The sequence below is a fragment of the Heterodontus francisci genome, chromosome 4 (assembly GCF_036365525.1).
Source record: "Heterodontus francisci isolate sHetFra1 chromosome 4, sHetFra1.hap1, whole genome shotgun sequence".
Classification (NCBI taxonomy): Eukaryota; Metazoa; Chordata; class Chondrichthyes; order Heterodontiformes; family Heterodontidae; genus Heterodontus; species Heterodontus francisci.
The window spans coordinates 96,049,584-96,074,075 of NC_090374.1; the positions used below are offsets into that span (position 1 = coordinate 96,049,584).

General features: G+C 43.1%; 1 protein-coding gene across 4 annotated transcripts in view; it reads left to right on the top strand.

Annotated features, from left to right (window-relative positions):
- LOC137369154 (tumor necrosis factor alpha-induced protein 8) overlaps positions 1 to 24,492 on the top strand; it is a 189,295-nt gene that overhangs the window by 159,094 nt on the left and 5,709 nt on the right. Inside the window, exon 1 of one of the 4 annotated variants that reach the window (XM_068029892.1) lies at positions 5,763 to 5,974. The exons of the other annotated variants lie outside the window; for them this stretch is intronic. Within the exon in view, the coding sequence (XP_067885993.1) occupies positions 5,944 to 5,974 (31 nt within the window). The 5' untranslated portion in view covers positions 5,763 to 5,943. Of the gene's footprint in view, positions 1 to 5,762; positions 5,975 to 24,492 lie in introns of those variants that run through there. 4 annotated transcript variants of the gene reach the window in all.

The window sequence follows — 24,492 nt, forward strand, 5'->3', positions numbered from 1 at the left end:
TAAGAGAGAATCTAACCATTTCCCCTTGACATTCAACGGCATTATGATCACTGAATCCCCCACTATCAACATCCTGGGGGTTACCATTGTTTAGAAACTGAACTGGAGCAGCTATATAAATACTGTGACTACAAGAGCGGGTCAGAGGCTGGGCCACCTCCTGTCTCCCCAATGCCTGTCCATCATCTACAAGACACAAGTCAGAAGTGTGATGGAATCCTCTCCACTTGCCTGGATGGGTGCAGCTTCAACAATACTCAAAAAGCTCGACACCATCCAGGACAAAGCAGTCCACTTGATCAGCACCCCATCAACCACCTTCAACATTCACTCCCACCACCACCAATGCATAGATACAGCATTGTGTGCCATCTACAAGATGCACTGCAGCAATTCACCACACCTCCTTCGATAGCACTTTCCAAACCTGCAATCTCTTCCACCTAGGAGGACTAGGACAGCAGACGCATGGGAACACCACCACCTGCAAGTTCCCCTCCAAGTCACACACCATCCTGACTTGGAACTTTATCACTGTTCCTTCACTGCTGCTGGAACAAAATCCTGGAACTCCCTTCTGAACAGCACTGTGGGTGTACCTACCCCACATGGACTGCAGCAGTTCAAGAAGGCAGCTCACCACCACCTTCTCAAGGGCAATTATGGATGGGCAACAAATGCTGGCCTAGCCAGCGATGCCCATATCCCATGAAAAGAATAAATAAAAAATAGACAAACACAGCAATCACTTTGTGCACAACAAAATCTCGCAAACAGCAATGAGATGAAATTGCCAATTAAATTGTTTTGCTGGTGTTGGTTGAGAGACAAATGGTAGCCAGGACACTGAGAAAACTCCCCTGCTCACTTGAATATATTGGAGACAGTGGCATAGGGTAATCCATAGGCCCTGGGTAATGCCCTGGGGACAGGTGCTCAAATCCCACCACGGCAGCTGGTGGAATTTAAATTCAATTAATTAATAAAAGAATTCAATTTATTAATAGAAATCTGGAATTGAAAGCTAGTTTCAGTAATGATGCTATTAAACTATCATTGATGTAAAAACCCATCTGGTTCACAGATGTCTTTTAGGGAAGGAAATCTGCCAATCCACAGAATCACCAAATTGTTGCAGTGTAGAATGAGGCCATTTGGCCCATCGTGTCTGCACTGGCTCTCTGAGCATTCACCTAGTCCCCTGCCTTCTCCCCATAACCCTTCACATTCTTCCTTTTCATATAATAGACTAATTCCCTTTTGAATGCTTCAATTGAACCTGCCTCCACCACGCTCTCAGGCAGCGCATTCCAGACCTTAACCACTTGCTGCGTGAAAAAGTCTTTCCTCGTGTCGCTTTTGCTTCTTTTAACAATTACTTTAAATCTGTGCCCACTCATTCTCGATCCTTTCACGAGTGGGAACAGTTTCTCCCTATCTACTCTAATCTGTCCAGACCCCTCATGATTTTGAATACCTCTATCAAATCTCCTCTCAGCCTTCTCTTCTCCAAGAAAACAGTCCCAACTTCTCCAATCTGTCTTCATCTTTGAAGTTCCTCATCACTGGAACTATTCTCATGAATCTTTTCTGCACCCTCTTTAACACCTTCACATCCTTCCTAAAGTTCGGCGCCCAGAACTGGAAGCAATACTCCAGCTGAGGCCGAGCTATTGTCGATACAAGTTCAACATAATTTCCTTGCTCTTGTACTCTATGCCCTTATTAATAAAGCCCAGGATACTATATGCTTTATTAACCACCCTCTCAACCTGTCCTGCGACCTTCCATGACTTATGCCCATATACACCCAGGTCCCTCTGCTCCTGCAAACCATTTAGAATGGTACCCTTTATATTATATTGTCTCTATGTTCGTTCTACCAAAATGTATCTCTTCCCATTTCTCCGCATTGAACTTCATCTGCCACCTGTCTGCCTATTCCACCAACTTGTCTATGTCCTTTTAAATTTCTGCACTATCGTCCTCACAGTTCACAATGCTTCCAAATTTTGTATCATCTGCAAACTTTGAAATTGTGCCCTGTATACCAAGGTCTAGGTCATTAACATAAATCAGGAAAAACAAGGGTCTGGGGAACTCCACTACAAATCTTCCTCCAGCCCGAAAAACATTCATTAACCACTACTCTGTTTTCTGTCACTCCGCCAATTCTGTATCTATGTTGCTACTGTCCCGTTTATTCCATGAGCTATAACTTTGCTCACAAGTCTATTGTGCCTGTTGTCCCTGCCTGGTCTGGCCTACGTGTGACTCCACACCAGCAACAACGTGGTTGACTCTTAACTGCCCTCTGAAATGGCCTAGCATGCCACTCAGTTCAAGGGCAATTAGAGATAGGCAACAAATGCTGGCCTTGCCAGCAGCGCCCACATCCCATAAAAGAATAAAAAAATGCCATAGGATCTTTTACACTCACCTGAGCAGACATACAGAAGACAGCACTTCAGACGATGCATCTCTCTCTCAGTACTACACTCAAGCATCAGCCTAGATTCTGAACCTGTCTCTTGGGTGGGGCCTTAACCTGCAACCTTCTAACTCAGAGGCGTTAGTCAATCTGGCTGTGATCCAGTAAAGATGATGAATGTTTCATTCATCCAGTCATAACACGCCCAAGATGTTTTGAAAATGCGAAATGACAATTAGGAAAGCTTGTTTACCTAACACTTGGAGATTATTACAGAACTCATTTTAGAAATCATGGCATCCCATTTTCTTAGCTGGTTCTCATTACTTTGATCACCTCTGCCAGTTAGGCTGAACTAGAATGGGGGTGCTGGTAGCCTGACAATGGTATGAGTTATAGAGTCATTTACGGCACTGAAGGGGGCCATTTGGCCCATCGAGTCCATATGTCAATGTTGATTTCCCTTAAACAGAGATGTCTTCTTATTGAGATTTACTAATTGATTTAGCTAAAACAAAAATAATGATCTTTCATACACACTACCCATCTGGAATGGCTCCTGCTAAATGGAATTTAATGTTTGGATCAATTCACAATTCTGGAGTCATAACAGCGTCCATCACTAATTTTAACATAGACTATCAATCCAAACATGTCTTTCTTTTGGAATTCATATTTATAAATAATCAGTTCCACATCAATGGGCCAATGTATCAGTAGATATTTTGTTGAGGGAATAAAACTGCTCCATTTAAAAAGTTGAGACAACTTTTACACACCATGCAATTGGAGTTGCTCTGAATTTAAACACCAGGATATCTGAGAAATGAATTATGAAATAATTACTTCTTACAGATCTTGCATTGAGTATTTAATATATTTCCCCTCCAAAACATGGTGTGTGCTTTGAAATGAATTTGTCCGTCAACATCTGAAAACAGTTACAATTTTGAAGCCTTCAATTATCTCAGGTGCCTGCAGCCATGCTTACTGCTCATATTACACATAGAAATAACATCAGAAAATAAAATTTTAAAAATTGACAGATTGGTTTTATTGTCAAAAGGGATTCATAGGCCATGCGCTTTTATAAACTAGAATAAATTATTTTATTTTTTAAGAGATACAGCACTGAAACAGGCCCTTCGGCCCACCGAGTCTGTGCTGACCATCAACCACCCATTTATACTAATCCTACATTAATCCCATTACTCTCTCACATCCCCACCTTCCCTCAATTCTCTTACCACCTACCTATATTAGGGGCAATTTATAATGGCCAATTTACCTATCAACCTGCAAGTCTTTGGCTGTGGGAGGAAACCGGAGCACCCGGCGAAAACCCACGCAGTCACAGGGAGAACTTGCAAACTCTGCACAGACAGTACCCAGAATTGAACCCAGTTCGCTGGAGCTGTGAGGCTGCGGTGCTAACCACTGCGCCACTGTGCTGCAACTAAATAATACGACAGTGTTCAAGTGATCAAAATTGGGATTGACAGCTACAAATTCGCCACTGTCCTCGCTCTGGTGTTTTGTCATGAGCCTGCCAGCAAATTTTGTTTTAAATTTGCCATTGGAGGATGGGGCACAAAATGGTCTAACTTAATCGTGTTTCAGGTCCAATGTGCCATTCCAGCGAATTCCAGACCATGGTTACAGAAGTGGTGTATGAGTAAAGTAAAATGTCTTTGGAGCCTCATCTGTTCTTTCCCTGAGAAAGGGAAAGAACATTCCTCTAGCATTAATGGGGTGGCATTGCATTGTGTGGTATGAGTAATAAGTGAACTGGGATAACGCTGTGTTAAAATAGCAGACAAATGTTCCAACACGTTCACTACTAATATCACACAGCCCAATTTCAACCAAAAAATGTTTATATTTTATTGCACACCAGCATTATAGTACTCATTTGATTTGGGCCAAACACTTGAAATGTAGAGGCTAACTTTGACATAACAGGCTGGATTTTATTAGCGCGCCGCCGCAAAAAGCAGGAGAACCAGTACTGAGCCCTATGGGACGCCACTGGAAACAGCCCTCCAGTCGCAAAAACACCCGTCAACAATTACCTTCATTTCCTGCCACTGAGCCAATTTTGTATTCACCTTGCTGCAATTCCCTGGATCCCATGGGATTTTTTTTTAACCAGTCTTCCATGTGGGACCTTGTCAAAAGCCTTGCTAAAATCACGTAGACCCCGTCAACTGCACTACATTCATCTATCATCCTTGTTACTTCTTCAAAAAATTTGATCAAATTGGTCAAAGATCTTCCCTTAACAAATCCATGCTGACTATCCTTTATTAACCTGTGCCTTTCTAAGTGACAGTTTATCCTGTCTCTCAGAATAGATTCCAATAATTTGCCCACTACTGAGGTTAGACTGACTGGCCTGTAATTATTCTGTCTATCCCTCGCTCCCTTTTTAAACAGAGGTACAACGTTAGCAGTTCTCCAATCCTCCGGCACCACACCTGTATCCAGTGATGACTGGAAAATGATGGTCACACCTTCTGCTATTTCCTCTCTTGCTGCGTTTAACAGCCTAGGGTACATTTCTTCTGGCTGTGGTGATTTATCAACTTTCAAGGAATGCTAATCCCATGAATATTTCCTCTCTCCCTATGTTTCTCACATCCAATACTTCACACTCCTCCTCCTTAACTACAATATCTGCATTGTCCCCCTCTTTTGTGAAGGCAGAAGCAAAGTATTCATGAAGAACCATACCAACATCTTCCGCCCGACACATAGGTTAACTTTTTCATCTTTTATCGGCCCTACTCTCTCCTTAGTTATCCTCTTACTCTTAAAGTATTGATAAAACATCTTTGGGTGTAGATGAAGGCCCCGCAGCCAAGCAGCGGGGTTGGGGGTGGGGGGGGCCGCATCATGGTTCCCCCATCTGCCGGTAATATTCAATACCTAGACTGATGACCATTCTGCCTATCATCAACTAACAAAACTGGTTGGAATTCGGTACTTGAGATCCTACAGACTGTGGGCAGGAATGCTGTTGTGCTTCCAAATAGTTTTGGCATAGTGCTGATAGGTGTGGTGTAAGTTACTTGTAAAAGAATGTGATTTATTTCCCTGCCCTTGCTGATTATAAGTGCCTGGAATCTTGTACTGCTATAATGAAACTGTTAAAATAAGACAGTGCTTGTTGTGTTCTCCGGCTGTCCGCTAGTCTGTAGTTGTTGTTCTTTGCACACATCTCTTCCAACATGTGATAACAAGTTGATTTGACTCCTCCCTAGTGAGTTAGAGAGGGAGGATCACTTAAGAATTTTGAAGTAAAAGTTGGCATAATGAACTGAGTTTTTGAACACTTCCTTGAAGAAGGCAGTTGAAAGGGGACACGAAGTTCCCGATTTTAGTTCTTGTGGTTTTTTTTGTTTCTTTTGAGTGTGCGCAACCTATATAGAAGATTTAAAAGCTAATATTTTAAAACGCCTGCACCCTGATATAGTTTGCGTGTCAATTTTTCATTTCATTTCATTCTTACCATGGAGTCAGCAGCTGATGAGTTAAAAGGAGGTACGTTCTCTCTTTAAATAAGGTCTGGTAAATAATGTGAATATATATATGTTCATATCAAGTCAAATCAACTTGTTATCACATGTTGGAAGAGATGTGTGCTAAGAACAACAACTACAGACTAGCGGACAGCCGGAGAACACAACAAGCACTGTCTTATTTTAACAATTTCATTATTGCAGTACAAGATTCCAGGCACTTATAATCAGCAAGGGCAGGGAAATAAATCACATTCTTTTACAGGTAACTTACACCACACCGATCAGCACTATGCCAAAACTAGATATATATAAATGTCTCTGAGAATCTGAATACTTGCAGTTGGTACTTAGCCTTTAATTTTAAAAAAGATCTCTGTTGAAAACTTATATTTGTGGATGAAGCTGTCCTTAATAGGAAGTGTTTCAGCACTTTTAATATCTTTCATCGGCTGGCAAATTGTTGTATGTCCACAGGCAGACCAAAGACTACACTGTACTTAACTTTGGAAGCATGTAGATGTGATGGCAGTGTTCCAGTCAAAGCTTCTTTTGTTCAGTGAGATTTCTGTAATTTTGGAAATTTTCATGTCTGGAACTCGTGCTTAAAAAATGGAAATAACCACAAAAAAAAAATGCTTTGTAACAGGAAGTTTCTTTGAATCTGACTGTTCACTTAATGGAAGTGGTGCAAACATTTTTTTGTAAGCCAATCAATCTTGCTTAGAAAAAAATATAATTCAGCAAGATAATCCTTTTGTGTGACGATGTTAACATTTTTGGTACTAACCAGTTAGAAAACACCTTCTGTTAGTCTTAGGTATACTTGTAGCTTATAAAGTAAGCAACAAGGTGTACAGTATTGCTATAGCTCTACAGGGCTCTCTACTTTTTAGTTTGGAAATGACAGAATTATGACTCAGGGTTTCTAAGTGAAAAGCCATTATTATAAATAAATATCGGTCAATTTATTACTCGTGCTGGATAAATAGGATTAACAATCTTTTTCATGTGTGAAGTGAGTGGTGTTCGATAACATGTTACTGGTGCTGACCTTTTATAATGTACCTTTGGTAACAGTGCCAAAGCTGCCAGTCTGGTGATGCACTAGATCGTCCTTCAATTTCTGTACACTGTAAAGAGCTGGCTGTCTTGTCAGCCCTTCTAAATCAATTGAGAATGACATAAGCTGAAGGCTTGTGGGTATGGGTATTTTAGAGTGTCAATATGTGGAGCTCTACTTACTCTCTACTTCACAGTAATGAGAGCGGAGAGTGTAACCCTTGCTCCCTGCAGTTGGTTCTAAAAAAAAGGTTAAGCACAGTATAGAGGCAACACAGAAATATTGTGTAAAATGAAGCTTGGAATTTAGTCCTGCATTTGGTCAGAGCTGTTAAAGTTTAGATGACAGTTATCATTTTCTATAACTGTTGACATTTTTTATTAGCTAGTATTTTATAAGTACAAATTCTGCAGTTTAAACCATTGGCCAAAATGTTAACTTTTTTTCTGTGTAAGGCTAAGTATCTGACCTGAGAATTACCATTATACAATTCATGAACTTAATTGTGACATTCATGATATCTGCATTTCTATGGCTTTCAACTAACTAAGTTGATTTTCTGGCTAGCAAAGTTTTTGTCAGTGTATATTTTTAGTGATTTTTAAGTTTCCCACCTTCAGTTATTTAATCATCTCCTGTCCTCCAACTAATCACAGATCATTCTTTCATCTCCGTCCTCCTTTTCCCTGGCTCTCTTCCTCCTTATAAGCTGTTCATCTCTAATATTCCTTGGTTCTGATGAAAGCAATGACCTGAAGTGTTAACCAAAGGCTTCCTCTCTCCACTGATGCTGCCTGAGCTGAGTCTTTCAGTATTTTCACATTTTTGTTTTAACAGCTCTTTCTGTCTAGATGGGTCTTGGTCTATCTACTCAGCTTTCACATATTGGTATAATCCTGACAATAGGGTCTGGATGATGTGACATTTGTGTTGGTTCAGTGTCTGTTGATATCAGTGACATTCTCAGTTACCTCAGTGGTTTCTTGATGGAGGAATGTCCTTTGAATCTGTGGTGCCTGACTTCTAGCCCAGCACACAGATCACCAGATGGGTTGGGAGCATTAGCTTTTCATTTCTTTCTATCTCTTGAGTATCCTGTACTGCATTCGTCCCTTAAAAACATTTCATTGCTCATCTTGTTGAAGTATAAGGCTTTGAAAATTGTTGGAACACAATCCCAGTTTATGTTGGAATCACACCTGCCGATGTCCTTTTGGAATCAGTAGGAAGCACCTAGTTTGTGTGGGACAAGTGGAAGCAAATGCCAACATGTGTACATCTCCACCAGTCACATGCCCCTCGCAACTAGAAAATGCGATGCCTGCTGACCATTGGATGTTGTTGCCCAGGACTCACCAAATCAGTAATTTTAATAAACTGCAGCTTTCTTCAGGGGACCCAACCAGTTCTTTTACTGCATGTTGAGTTGCAATTCATTGGCTGCTTCTTACTGTGAACTCTCACTGAGTTGAGACTGTCAAAATAGTTTTTAGCACCCATGCAAGAGAGAGAAAGGAGACTTTCATCCCAACATTCTGGTCTGTAGTTAGAGTTGGTGATCTGAAACGATGAGATCAAATACCCCTAAATCTTACAGCTATTAAGCCTCTGATGAGCCCACTGTGTTCAAAGCAGTAAAGAACCTCTATGATAACATAAATCTAAATTAGCAACAGGTTAGCAGATAGATATGCTGAACATGTACATCATTGTACACACAAAAGCAACTTCAATAATGAACTCTAGAAATTAAATGCTAACACCAGCCTGTTAAATTTGATCAATCGATAGAAGGGTTCTGCATTTGATTATATAAGCATTGCACTAAGAAAATTAGTAAAAACAGATTTGGGATGAGAATTTTACTTAGCATCTTTACTCCAAACTTCAGAATATACTGAACCTGAACTTAAACCATCAAGTGTTTTTCAGTTGATATTTTTAACTGACCTACGGAACAGTAAGTCATAAGAGTTTAGGGCAAATCACATTTCTGCTTTCAGTGAAACTGGAAGGAAAAGCCTTTATGTGTAATGTAACATCCATTGCCTGAGTGCAGATGTTTTGTGATCATTTCCTTTACTACGTATTTTGAAAGAAAATTTGAACCTAAGTAAGTGATTACAAAAAATGTAGTTATGAACAATAAAACAATTGTTCTTTTTCATAAATATTAGTTAAATGCCACATTTTAATTGCTTTTGTAAACTGCAATATATTGTGATCATTTCAAAATTAAAAATATATTGTAAAAGAACACATTGTAAAACAACTTTTCATTGTTAATTTTGATGTGCAGTTAAAGATTATTTTTGAAAGGCAATTTTTAAATTTCATTTGATTCATTCTCCTCTCAGAGAATCCTCTCCTTTCCTGACACTCTACAAAAAATCTGATAATACCACACTCTCTGCCAACATGGGCAGCATCCAGACATCAGATATTGTATGTTGTATCTGGTCAAGTATTGTTATTTAGTGGATTGTTATGCATTTCCCTGAAAGTTTTATATAAAAATGTTCTAAAGGCTGCAAGTCAGAAATCAGATTTTTTTTAAAGTGTTGCTACTTGCCAGCTGTAGACTTCTACCTGAAGTAAATACCGTTTGGTTTGGTGGTTCGAAGATGGTAACTACGTAGGCTAGTTTGTACAGAACTCAAAACTATGACAAAACTTAATCACAATTCATTTAAAATATCTGAGCTTCAACATGAGTTCACAAATGACTAGACAGTATGACACTTCTGCAATTTCTGGTAATTTCATGCTAACTTTTTTTTTCAACTAGTTTCAAGTGGAACTGGGAAATGTCGATCATTTGTTGATTATGTGTAAGGACCCCGAAATTACTGAGTACAGATCATTTTGAAGTATTGCAGGAATTTATCACGTTGAGGCTTAAATTGGATCATGTAGCATCCGTTGTTCAGCCACTACACAGAATCCATACTTTGGTTCTGCCTTCACAAAGGAGGACACAAATAACCTCCCAGAAATGTTAGGGAACCAAGGGAGGGAGGAACTGAAGGAAATCAGTGTTAGTAAAAAGATAGCGCTAGGGAAATTAATGGGGTTAAAGGCTGACAAATCCCCAGGGCCTGATAATCTACATCCAAGAGTACCAAAGGAAGTGGCCCTGGAAATAGTGGATGCATTGGTGATCATCTTCCAAAATTCTATAGACTCTGAGCAGTTCCTACAGATTGGAGGGTGGCAAATGTAACCCCACTATTTAAAAAAGGAGGGAGAGAAAAACAGGGAACTATAGACCAGTTAGCCTTACATCAGTAGTGGGGAAAATGCTAGAGTCTATTATCAAGGATGTGATAGCAGAACACCTGGAAAGCATAAACGGGATTGGCAAAGTCAGCATGGGTTTACGAAAGGGAAATCATGCTTAACAAATCTACTGGGGTTTTTTGAGGATGTAAGTAGTGGAATAGATAAGGGAGAACCAGTGGATGTAGTATATTTGGATTTTCAGCAGGCTTTTGGTAAGGTCCCACATAAGAGATTAGTGTGCAAAATTAAAGCACATGAGATTGGGGGTAATATACTGGCATGGATTGAGAATTGGTTGACAGACAGGAAACAGAGAGTAGGGGTAAATGGGTCTTTTTCTGGGTGGCAGGCAGAGACCAGTGGGGTACCGCAGGGATCAGTGCTTGGGCCCCAGTTATTCACAATATATGTTAATGACTTGGGTAAGGGAACTAAACGTAACATTTCCAAGTTTGCAGATGACACAAAGCTGGGGGGGAATGTGAGCTGTGAGGAGGATGCGAAGAGGCTCAAATGTGATTTGGGCAAGTTGGGTGAGTGGGCAAATGCATGGTAGATGCAGTATAATGTGGATAACTGTGAGGTTATCCACTTTGGTTGTAAAAGGCAGATTATTATCTGAATGGTGATAGATTGGGAAAGGGGGAGGTGCAACGAGACCTGGGTGTCATTGTACACCAATCACTGAAAGCAATCATTCAGATGCAGCAAGCAATTAGTAAGGCAAACGGTATGTTGGACTTTATTGCAAGAGGATTTGAGTACAGAAGCAAGGATGTCTTACTGCAGTATACAGGGCCTTGGTGAGATAACATCTGGAGTATTGTGTGCAATTTTGATCTCCTTATCTGAGCAAGGATCTCCTTGCCATAGAGAGAGTGCAAAGAAGATTTACTAAGCTGATTCCTGGGATGGCAGGATTGACGTAAGAGGAGAGATTGGGTCGACTAGGCCTATATTCACTAGAGTGGAGAAGAATGAGAGGGGATCTCATAGAAACCTATAAAATTCTAACAGGACGAGACAGGCTAGATGCAGGGAGGATGTTCCCGATAGCTGGGGAGTCCAGAACAAGGGGTCACAGTCTCAGGATATGGGGTATGCCATTTAGAACCAAGATGAGGAGAAATTTCATACCAGAAATGTTGGGGAACACAGGGCTCAGTGAGAGCGAGGAACTGAAAGAAATCAGTATTAGCAGAGAAGTGGTGTTCGGGAAATTGATGGGATTTAAGGTTGATAAATCCCCAGGGCCGGATGGTATGCATCCCGGAGTACTTAAGGAAGTGGCCCTAGAAATAGTGGATGCATTGGTGGTCATCTTCCAAGATTCTATAGACTCTGGAACAGTTCCTACAGATTGGAGGGAAGCTAATGTAACCCCACTATTTAAAAAGGGAGGTAGAGAGAAAACGGATTTATAGACCAGTCAGCCTGACATCGGTAGTGGGGAAAATTCTAGAGTCCATTATCAAAGATTTTATAGCAGAGCACTTAGAGAACAGTGGTAGAATCGGACAGAGTCAGCATGGCTTTACGAAAGGGAAATCATGCTTGACAAATCTACTAGAATTCTTCGAGGATGTAACTAGTAGAGTTGATGAGGGGGAGCCAGTGGATGTGGTTTATTTGGACTTTCAGAAGGCTTTCGACAAAGTCCCACATAAGAGATTAGCTTGTAAAATTAAAGCACAGAGGATTGGGAGTAGTGTATTGCGATGGATAGAAAATTGGTTGGCGGACAGGAAACAAAGAGTAGGGATAAATGGATCTTTTTCCGAATGGCAGTCAATGACTAGTGGGGTACTGCAAGGATCGGTGCTAGGACCCTAGCCGTTCACAATATACATAAATGATTTAGATGAAGGAACTAAATGTAATATCTCCAAATTTGCAGATGACACAAAACTGGGTGGGAGGGTGAGTTGTGAGGAGGATGCAGAGAGGCTTCAGGGTGATTTGGACAAGTTGAGTGAGTGGGCAAAAGCATGGCAGATGCAGCATAATGTGGATAAATGTGAGGTTATCCACTTTGGTAGCAAAAACAGGAAGGCAGATTATTGTCTGAATGACTATAGACTGAGAGAGGGGAATATGCAACAAGACCTGGGTGTTCTCGTACATCAGTTGCTGAAGGTAAGCATGCAGGTGCAACAGGTGGTAAAAAAGGCAAATAGTATGTTGGCCTTCATAGCGAGAGGATTCGAGTACAGGAGCAGGGATGTCTTGCTGCAATTATACAGGGCCTTGGTGAGGCCACACCTGGAATATTGTGTGCAGTTTTGGTCTCCTTATCTGAGGAAGGATATTCTTGCTATAGAGGGAGTGCAGCGAAGGTTTACCAGACTGATTCCTGGGATGGCGGGACTGACGTATGAGGCGAGATTGCGTCGGTTAGGATTATATTCGCTGGAGTTCAGAAGAGTGAGGGGTGATCTCATAGAAACCTATAAAATTCTAACAGGACTTGACAGGGTAGATGCAGGAAGGATGTTCCCGATGGTGGGGGATTCCAGAACCAGGGGTAATAGTCTTAGGATACGGTGTAAACCTTTCAGGATTGAGATGAGGAGAAATTTCTTCACCCAGAGAGTGGTGAGCCTGTGGAATTCACTACCACAGAAAGCAGTTCAGGACAAAACATTGAATGTTTTCAAAAAGGAGTTAGATATAGCTCTTGCATCTAAAGGGATCAAAGGGTATGGGGCAAAAGCCAGAACAGGTTACTGAGTTGGATGATCAGCCATGATCATAATGAATGGCGGAGCAGACACGAAGGGCCAAATGGCCTTCTCCAGCTCCTATTTTCTATGCTTCTATGTTTCTTCACTCAGAGGGTGGTGGACCTGTGGAAGTCTCTACTGCCAAAGGCAGTAGAGGCCTAGTCATTAAATATATTCAAGAAGGAGATAGATATATTTCTTAATGCCAAAGGGATCAAGGGATATGGGGAGAAAGAGGGAACAGGGTACTGAATTAGACGATCAGCCATGATCTTTTTTGAATGGTGGAGCAGGCCCGATGGGCTGAATGGCCTACTCCTGCTCCTATTTTCTATGTATCTATGTTTCTAAGGCTCCAAAATTGAAAGCAGGAAAGGTATTGGGTAAGGACAAACAAGAGATGTCCTTTACCCCTGCTGGAAGCAGGCATTAGGCTATTGCATGTGAAAATAAGGGGCCTAACACCTACTTCAGGTGCCAGCTGTAGCATTGGTTTGCCATGAGGCAGTCAGCACCATCTGCCTCAGAGAAAACAAACCCTAAACATTGCATAAGTAAAAACAGATAAGTACTTACTACAATTGTCGCTGCTCCTCGTCCTAAGGTCCCCGATCTCTGACCCCCGATCTCCCAAAATGCTCCCCCATCCATACCACCAGGTTCCCTCTTGACTCCCCGGCCATAACCTCCAGGCCCTCACCCTCCATTCTTCCTTCTCAACCATGAGATCACTTCTCCAAGGCCCCAGATCCCCAGATTTCACCCACCACCCCCACAACAGCAAAATGCTGCAGGTGCTGGAAATTTGAAATAAAAACTGAAAATGCTGGAACTACTCAGCAGGTCTGGCATCATTTGTGGAGGAGAAACAGTGTTAATGGGCAGAATTTTACCAGCCCCATGGCAGCAGGAATGGAGGTGGAGGGGTCCAGCAAAATAGCGGAGACCTGCATGGGATAGCTCCCCGATGCATTCCTGCAGTCAGGGAAGTTTCCCAGCATTGGCTGGGACCCGGATTGGCTGCCCACACCATGGAGGTGACCAGACAATTTAAATAAGGATCAATTAGGGTCGATTTTTCAGGCCTGGCGGCATTTTGCATGAGGAGACTGCCAGCGTAATGGTCACCCTGCAGCAGCCCAGGTTGAGGGGAGGTGGTGCCATCGGTGCTGGATGCTCCAGGACCCATTGGAGGAGTCGCATGAAAGGAAGTCCAACCCCATGGTCCAAACACTCTCCCAGAGGGCTTTTCCCTCCATTCAAAGGGGCCTTACACCCTCAGCCCCTCAATGTTTTTTACTTACTGCTCCACGGGCACCTCCATTTTGAGGCATCCTCGCAGTCCATGACCTGCCTCAACAGTGCCCACTTCTTGGACTAGGGAGGGGAAAAACAACTAGTCTTCCCCTTTCTGACTATTATTAAGTGATTCTTATTGAAAGGTGAGCTTGTGTGTGAGCTGAGTGAGGAGAGAACTGTGCTGTGATGGTTTCTATTGGAGAATAATTTCATACTGTCTAGGTTCACATGTTGGACATGGATTAAAATAATACAAAGTCAAAACTGATCCTCAATACTTAAATATCATCTTGCAAAATCAGGATTATTTTAACTAGCTGCTGACTTTTGTTGTGTTGAAAATAGTGCTGTTGCCTGTTGGAGTCACTCTATTTTGATTATGTTAGTTTTAAATTATTACTCACAGAATGTTTTGCTGTAATTCTTAATTTTGAAGTGTCCGTGGGCTATTGCTGTGCACTTGAGATTATCATGAGCAGAAGTGTTAACACTTCAACAGCCAAAAAACTGTAATTGATATTGCTGTTTGTATTATAGTCAGGAACTAGCAAGAGATGGTTAATTAAAGGTCAGATGCTTGGAAGAAAATGGATTTAATTTCAATTTCTGAAGCAGTACATATATCACTGGGATTTTGGTTTTTATTCAATAAATTAATGATACTGAAGACTGATCTTTAAAATCTTTTAAACCAAGGGCTGGATTTTACCAGCCCACTGACATCAGGGCTCGTGGCGGGTGGGGGGGGACCTGGAAAATACTTCTGGGAGAGGCCCGCCACGGGCCTCGACGCCAGGAAGGACCTGCCCCATATTACCACTCGGCAATGGAAACTTTATTTAAATATTCAAATAAATGGCAATGAATGAATACTTATCTCGTCACGACAGCCATCCCGCTTTGATATCCCAGCCGGTTGCCAGAACTCCCGAGCCTTAGGATCTCTGTTCGGAGATCTGAGGCAGAACACTGGTGGAGAGGTGTGAAGTTTTCAGGGTGGGAAGGTGGGGGGGGTGCGGGGGGGCAGCGGAGAACACTCTTGTTTTTGGTTGAGGGGATGGTGGGAAGGGGCCGAGGGTAAAAGTGAATACAATTTGGGGGGGGTGGGGGGTGGTGTTTGGGATCGGAAGAATTTTGGGGGGAGAGAGCAATTAATAAAGTGAGTAGGCATTGGGGGTGGGAGATGGAGTTGAAACTATGAATAAATTTTTATGTTTAACTTTCTCTCCCTTTTCACTTTAAATGTTGAAATGAAGTGGAAGTGCCTAAAGCCCTTTAAAAATTGCGCCGGGGCCTGCACGGTGGTGCTGTTGCCGGGGATGGAGTGCCCGCCCCCTTTATGTCATAGGGGCAGACGTTCCGCCCCCCCCCCCACCCCCGCGCATGTAAATGAGCTGCTGTGCTAAATATCGCGACGGCTCGGCGGTGCACATCTTGCGCGTGTGCCGCGCCATTTTTGAAGCTCACCACTGAGATCGGCAGCAAGCTGGAAAAATTCAGCCCCAAATGTTAAGCATTTAAATCATATGATTTCAAATGGCTTCTCCCCTAAGAACACTGAGCTTTGTGTGTGTTCTTTACTGTATCAAACAGATTTATTTTCTCTGCATATAATGTATTAACGTGGGTACTAAGGAAGCTGCTTTTTATATACCTGCCTCCAAGAGCAACTGATTTCTTTCCCACTCTTTCTCTGAGGAGGTTCCTCACCCCCACTTGCACAGCAAAGTAGAATGGAGATCTTTTTTGTTATTCATTCATGGGATGTGGGCGTCACTGGCCAGGCCAGCCTTTATTGCCCATCCCTAATTGCCCTTGAGAAAGTGGTGGTGAGCTGCCTTCTTGAACCGCTGCAGTCCATTTGGGGTAGGTACACCCACAGTGCTGTTAGGAAGGGAGTTCCAGGATTTTGACTCAGCGACAGTGAAGGAATGGCGATATAGTTCCAAGTCAGGATGGAGTGAGACTTGGATGGGAACTTGCAGGTGGTGGTGTTCCCATGTATTTGCTGCCCTTGTCCTTCTAGTTGGTAGAGGTCGCGGGTTTGGAAGGTGCTGTCTAAGGAGCCTTGGTGCATTGCTGCAGTGCATCTTGCAGATGGTACTCACTGCTGCCACTGTGCGTCGGTGGTGGAGGGAGTGAATGTTTGTAGTTGGGGTGCCAATCAAGCGGGCTGTTTTGTCCTGGATGGTGTCGAGCTTCTTGAGTATTGTTGGAGCTGCACCCATCCAGGCAAGTGGAGAGTATTCCATCACACTCCTGACTTGTGCCTTGTAGACGGTGGACAAGCTTTCGGGAGTCAGGAGGTGAGTTACTCACCTCAGGATTCCTAGCCTCTGACCTGCTCTTGTAGCCACGGTATTTATATGGCTACTCCAGTTCAGTTTCTGGTCAATGGTAGCCCCTAGGATGTTGATAATGGGGGATTCAGCGATGGTAATGCCATTGAATGTCAAGGGGAGATGGTGAGATTCTCTCTTGTTGGAGATGGTCATTGCCTGGCACTTGTGTGGCGCGAATGTTACTTGCCACTTATCAGCCCAAGCCTGGATATTGTCCAGGTCTTGCTGCATTTCTACACGGACTGCTTCAGTATCTGAGAAGTCACGAAAGGTGCTGAACATGGTGCAATCATCAGCGAACATCCCCACTTCTGACCTTATGATTGAAGGAAGGTCATTGATGAAGCAGCTGAAGATGGTTGGGCCTAGGACACTACCCTGAGGAACTCCTGCAGTGATGTCCTGGAGCTCAGTTGATTGACCTCCAACAACCACAACCATCTGTCTTTGCGCTAGTTATGACTCCAACCAGCGGAGGGTTTTCCCCTGATTCCCATTGACCTCAGTTTTGCTAGGGCTCCTTGATGCCATACTTGGTCAAATACTGCCTTGATGTCAAGGGCAGTCACTCTCACCTCGACAGTGTGTCTTACCTCTCCATGGTGCCAGTTTCTTTTTTCTTCATAAAGGCTGCTTGAATAACTCAGGTTTTCCCGTCCAAGGTATAGGAAGTGAAAGCCTCTCTGTTGTATGATATGGCAATAACTTCAATATCAAATATATGGAGCAAGTAGGAGAATGGGGTCAGAGTAGATGGTTCATGTAGAATGAAACACTGACCTAGACTTGATCGGCCAAGTGATCTGTAACATTTTCTGCTGTATTGATACCATGCACCAATAGATGTAACCCATACACTAAAACAGATCTATTTTCTCTCCAGAAAATGTATTAATGTGGCTTATTTGTGCAAGTGACAGACACAATGTTTCACATGGCTTCCTACATGTGCATAGCCAACAGCTGAATTTATTTTGAAATTGGTTTTGGACAGACACATCTACAAAAGATCAATTGCTGCCATAATCTACCTCTCCTGCCACAAGCCCAGTCTGGCACTTTCATCCTTCAGAACTCACCAACTTGGTCTGTGGTGGTAGTACGAAACCACTCTTGATAGTGGACATTGAAGTCTCCCACCCTTGCTGCCCTCAGTGCTTCCTCCAGTGATGTTCAGTATGCAAGGGTACTGATTCAGCAGCTGAGGGAGGGTGGTAGGTGATTGTCAACAGGAGATTTCCCTGCCCATCGTTGATCTGAAGCTATGAAACTTCATGGACAAAATTTTTGATGTGCGTCGGAGTCGGAATTGGAGGTGGGTGGGCTGGAAAATCGGCCTTGGAGAGTGGCACGCCGGTTTTCCAGCATGTTCCCGCCTCCGGGCCATTTTGAAAGTGGATGACTAAAGGGATGACAGCTCCCGGCCCCTAAGTGGCACATAGCCAATTCGAACATAAGAACATAAAAACTAGGAGCAGGAGTACACAATTCAGCCCGTCGAGCCTGCCTCGCCATTCAATATGATCATGGCTGATCTCATCTCGGCCTCAACTCCACTTTCCTGCCCGTTCTCCATAACCCTTCAACCGATTACTAATTAAAAATCTATCTCCTTCTTAAATTTATTCAATGTTCCGGCATCCACCGTACTCTGGGGTAGTGAATTCCACTGACTCATGATCCTTTGAGAGAAGTAATTTCTCCTCATCTCTGTTTTAAATCTGCTACCCCTTATCCTAAAATTATGACTTCTTGTTCTAGATTGCTCCACCAGAGGAAATATCCTCTCTACGTCTACTTTGTCAATCCCCTTAATCATCTTATATATCTCAATTAGATCTCCTCTCATTATTCTAAACTCTAGAGAGTAAAGGCCTAAGCTGCTCAATCTCTCTTCATAAGACAAACCCCTCATCTCTGGAATCAATGTAGTGAACCTCCTCTGAACTGCCTCCAATGCAACTACATCACTCCTCAAGTAAGGGGACCAAAATGTTATGCAAGAAAGGGCCTACTTAGGGCACTGGGGAGATGCAGACGGGAATCTTCCAGTCATCAGTCGAGCACCCTGCTGTGGCCAAGTCCCAGCCAATGCACGGCGGCATCTGTTCTGCTGATGGGGTTGGGCATATCCAGGAATGGTGAGGGAATGTTTGGTACTTGGAATTCTGTGAGTATGACCATGTCAGCCTGTTGCTTGACTATTTTGTGGGACAGCTCTTGCAACTTTAACACATGTTTCCAGATGTTGGTGAGGAGGACTTTGCAGGATCAACATAGCTGGACGCAGCTTTGTTGTCTCCTGATCTCATGCCTACATCATAGCTGACTGCTCTGCTGGTTTTATTCTTTATAGCAATTTGATACAACTGCTTGTCTTGCTAGGCCACTTCAGATTTGGTGGGAGACTAGAGTCACATGCTGGTGGACTGAAGTGTTCTTCAGTAATGAACATTAATGAACCAATTGGGTTTTTAAAACAATCCAATAGCTTCATGGTCACTCTTTTTTTTACTGAAAGCAGTTTGTTATTTCTTTTAACCGAAATTAAAATTGAATTCTCAAACTGCCATGTTGGAATTTGGCATTCAGAGTACTAGTCTGGTATCATAACCATTGCACTACTGTACTTTGTTTGTGTGCTGAGTTGTGGTGCAATGGCTGAATGTTCTTGAGATGCATATTCCTTTATTATTAAATAATTGCATAACTATGCTGCAGGGTGTGCTAAGATGAAACAGTTCCATGAAATGGAGTATAATCTTATGAGATTTTATTTATTGAGAATTCTAGGTGAAGACTAAGGCTCCTAGTCGAGGACACCATGGGGACAAAGTAAATGCACAGAGTGCAACTGTAGTTTAGTTTATAATTCTAATACAGAACTTAAGATAGACAGGGCAAAGCATTGTTATAGTCCCAGAAATAAATATCATGCATTTTAAATTAAACTGTTTGATTGATCACGTTTTATTCATTTGAAAGTTCATGATGGATTTCTGGCATCATAAACCATTTTTATATCATTCGATTAAAACTACAAATAAACACAAATAAGGCTAAGCTTTGAGTTGTATTAGAAAGCAGAATTCAATACTAAAGCACTAGAAAGGGGAGAAAAGCACATAAAGATTTGCCTTGCACTTTAGTTTTAATGTTGTAAAGCTCTACTGAAGATGCAGAGGGACAAGTACAAGTTAAGAAGAGCAGCAGGATTTTGGATGCAGGATAAGTCTTAAGTAAATCCTAAACAAGGTGAGTAAGCATTGGATTTAGTAGCTTTGTCATTATTTAGTCATCAGTAGTGCTGTTCACTTTGAGACAAGCACAGCAGTGTGTGGATGGCCTGGCCTCAAGGAGTAGGCTTCTACAGGGTGCATATTGAAAAATTCTGGTAACACTATCACCCATATGCCAATGATTTACAAGGACTCCCAATTTTAATTTATTTGTTAAATCTGTTGCCATCCAAGCTTTGTGCCATACTGAGCACTTTGTTTCATTCTGGATTCTTTATCCATTTAGTTCCATTGCCACTAAGTTGGCAGATTTTTTTTTTGTTTGCTTTTGTTTTCTGTTTATTGAGTCTCCAGCAGCCTATTCCTCTACTCACCTGTGGCCAACCTGCCCCTGACCAACCGCTGCTTTGAAATGTAATCACTCTGTTCTGCGACTCTCACCAACTAGTAAGTGCTCCAAGATACTTAATAATAAAGCAGGCTATCTGTACTTGGAGACTAAGGTTCCAAAGGCTGCAGCTGCTCAGGGACTTCCTCTTGTTGCATGACTGAAGGTTTCTCTCTCTCACTGCCCCCCTCCCCAACCCCCCAACCTCCGACAAGGCAGCACCATCACTACAGGGAGAGGAGAAGAGGGAAAATATAGTAAATTGATACTTGAAGAAAAGCAATGTGAGATAAAAGCTGCAGCAGCAGTGGACAAAAAGATAATGGAGTAAAATAATTTCTTTCAAAAACGGTGAATTACTACAGCAAAAGAAAGAGAAATGGCAACAGATACAGATAGGAAAGGAGCAGCAGCAGAGCAAAAGAGGAAGGAAGGAAGGGAGATCATTTAAAAAAAAGCCCAGGACAGAAAACTAGAAAAGAGGAACTGAGAGAACCAAGGAATTGAGAAAGAGGCTCTGATTGATGCCAGTCCTGCCTAGAGTCTAAAGCATGGAGTGTCCGACCCCAATGTCACTTCCCACCAGACCACTCTTCTATAGAACTTAACAACTATAAGAAACCAAGCCAGTGCCATTTATGTGAAGTATATCAGAGGAGAAGCACAAAGAAATCGGCATGTATCCCTCTGAAACAAAATATCAGCTCGAGAGTGATCGCTTCCCGATTCTTCTGCATTGCCAACCAAGAGAAGTCTTCACTCATGAGAATATGAGGAGGCCAGCTCCAAAGTTTAAGGTCCCCTCAACTGCCACCCAGCTAGCACAGTAACTGCAGGAAAGCAGGTCGTGCTAAATTGCTACAGCAGCCTCCTTTACATTCAACAAAGTATCCAGTACGATCACCCTTCTCTAAAACGGCTGAAATCTCTTCTCTGATCATCCAGCAGATTGACCCACCACCAGCCCCAAGAGAGATTTGGGACTTTCAGCAAGGATACGCATTATAGAGCAGGAAAATGTGTTCCCATTGCTGCTTTAAAAACAAATGCAGAGTGAGTGCTGAAGAGTTCACCTGTTCTAACCATTCTGCTGTCAGCCTGTGCCGTGGATCATTCTGTTGGATCATATTGTTCTGTATCTCCCACTCCCAAATACCTGGCAGGCTAGAACACTTGCTCCCCCATAACTGGAGAGACCAGACTTCAACTTCCAATCAAAAACAGAGTTCCCAGATGGAATGGGGCCCATAAAAACACTCCCAGTCAGAACCCAGATGCTTCCCTAAATACTTAGAACCCCAAGCCACACTGAGGAAGCATCACCTCCAAACCATTCTCTAACTGTTTCTATCCCCTTTCCCCCCCACCCCCCACCCCCACTCGCCCCACAACCACAGACACGACAGGCTTTCCAACACATCCCATTTACACAAGCTATTGCACTGTGACTGAGGTTTCATCAGATCCTGAGGACAGTCCGTACCACACCTGACTACCTCAAATAGTGACAGTTAGAGATCTTGCTTGCAACTGTTGAGAATGGGTGTGCAAAGATCAGAGAGCTCTACACTCTACAATGTAAATGCAGCAGCAGCTCCCTGGCAGCATGCCCCTCAAAATGGCTCAAGCCTCATGGCAGTAAAAACAGGCAGGCATACTGTGCCCATAGTGTGCCAGACTGAAAATTGGTCCCATTGAGTTTAGAGGAGAGATTTTATCAGGAAACTTAATGTGTCAGATTAATTTTTTTTTTGAGTGAAACTATTGTTAAATATACAAATTTGTGGTCCAACCACAGACCCACCATTCTGGTTGAAACAAACTCAGGTTTTCATCCAAATGAAAGTTTCTGCCAGATTTACTTAAATAATCTCTGAAAATAAGCAGAAGTGACAAGAAGATTGTATATTTATTTTAGTGTGATGTACATACGTCTTTACACAAGCTGCAACATCATTTGCCCTCACTAATTTCTCTTGTTGCCTCTCTGTCTGTTTCCCCTTGCCCGCATTGTGGTATATTGTAATATCTTTTATATACTGCCTCTCTGCTGCCTTCTCTGTTGGGAGTTGTAAATAAAGTTTCCAACATGGCTGCTCCCAGTTAAGACATCAGGCTGGATTTTATAAACTTGCCACCGATCTCGGCGGCGAGCTTCAAAAATGGTGTTCCACACGTGTGGACTGCATGTCGTGGAGCCGCCATGATATTGAACATGGCGGCTCATTTAAATGGCCAGGGTGGACCACGGCCCCCCCACCCCCCGATGCAGTGGAGCGGGCAGGCAGTCTGTCCCCGGCAATGGTGTCAGCAGCCTTTGCGCAGGCACTGATGCCATTTTTAAAGGGTTTCGAGTCTTCCCATTTAATTGAAATATTTAAACATGTAGTCATTTTGAATTGATTCAAAAAAATTAAATAAATGTTCCTTGCCCCTCTCCCACCCCCACAATAACCATACAATTCATTCCTTGCCCTCTCCCCACCCCCAAAATACTTACCTTGTGCACCTGACCTTCCCCCTCCCCCACAGTTCATAAACTGTGAACTTTACCCCTTCCCACTACCCCGGACATCAATCAGATAGGTTTGACCCCGCTGCCCCTCTCCCACACTGAAACACTTACCTGCTCCCCCTTCCCCACCAGTGTTACGCCTCAGATCTCCGGACAGGGTTCCGAAGGCATGGGAGTGCCAGCCACTGGCAGCAATATTGCTGTGGGACGGACGGCAGGAGCGGATAAGTAATTAATTAATTAATTAAAATAAATTTACCTATGCAAATTTGGCTCCCATCGCTGATTGGCAGGGTGGCTGCCACGAGGCCTCGCTGCCACTGGCATTATCGGGCCCGGCCTTCATGGTGTCGAGGTCCATGGCAGACCTCTGTTGGAGGCATTTTTTGTTCCCCCCCCAACCATCCACGCCCCCGAAGTCGTGGGGGGCGGGAGGGGTGGGCTGGAAAATTCAGCTCCTTATGTTAGTTTTTACTCTGAATACACAACGCTCATTCTCTTGGCCCTCATCACCAGGTCTCCAGCGTCATTAGATCAGGAGTAAATGAGTTTGGAGAATAACAAATACAAAATTTACCATATTGTGTGGTGAACTTCATTCAATTTATCTATTAGACTGATATAGTCAGGCTCCTACTTTTGTTGTACAACGTTGCCTTCTCTGCCTCTGGGGGAATTTTAATGTTTAGTGATACAACTTTCAATCAAACTTGATAACATATGTTCAAATAGTGGTGTAAGGACTTTTTTGCAACGTGTGGATGTCATACAAGCTTCAAAGTCAGTTGGATAAACTTGTCTTTTATTTTATTAATTCATGGGATGTGGGCGACGCTGGGGCCAGGCCAGCATTTATTGCCCATCCCTAATTGCCCTTCAGAAGGTGGTGGTGAGATCCCTTCTTGAACCGCTGCAGTCCATGTGAGGTAGGTACACCCACAGTGCTGTTAGGAAGGGAGTTCCAGGATTTTGACCCAGCGACAGTGAAGGAACGGCAATATAGTGCCAAGTCAGGATGGTGTGTAACTTGGAGGGGAACTTACAGGTGGTGGTGTTACCATGCATTTGCTGCCCTTGTCCTTCTAGTTGGTAGAGGTCGCGGGTTTGGAAGGTGCTGTCTAAGGAGCCTTGGTGCGTTGCTGCAGTGCATCTTATAGATGGTACACACTGCTGCCACTGTACGGCGGTGTTGGAGGGATGAATGTTTGTAGATGGGGTGCCTATCAAGTGGGCTGCTTTGTTCTGGATGGTGTCGAGCTCCTTGAGTATTGTTGGAGCTGCACCCATCCAGGCAAGTGGAGAGTATTCTATCACACTCCTGACTTGTGCCTTGTAGATGGTGGACAGGCTTTGGGGAGTCAGGAGGTGAGTTACTCGCCTCAGGATTCTGAGCCTCTGACCTGCTCTTGTAGCCACGGTATTTATATGGCTACTCCAGTTCAGTATCTGGTCAATGGTAGCCCCTAGGATGTTGATCGTCGGGGATTCAGTGAAGGTAATGCCATTGAATGTCAAGGGGAGATGGTGAGATTCTCTCTTGTTGGAGATGGTCATTGCCTGGCACTTGTGTGGCGCGAATGTTACTTGCCACTTATCAGCCCAAGCCTGGATATTGTCCAGGTCTTGCTGCATTTCTACATGGACTGCTTCAGTATCTGAGGAGTCACGAATGGTGCTGAACATTGTGCA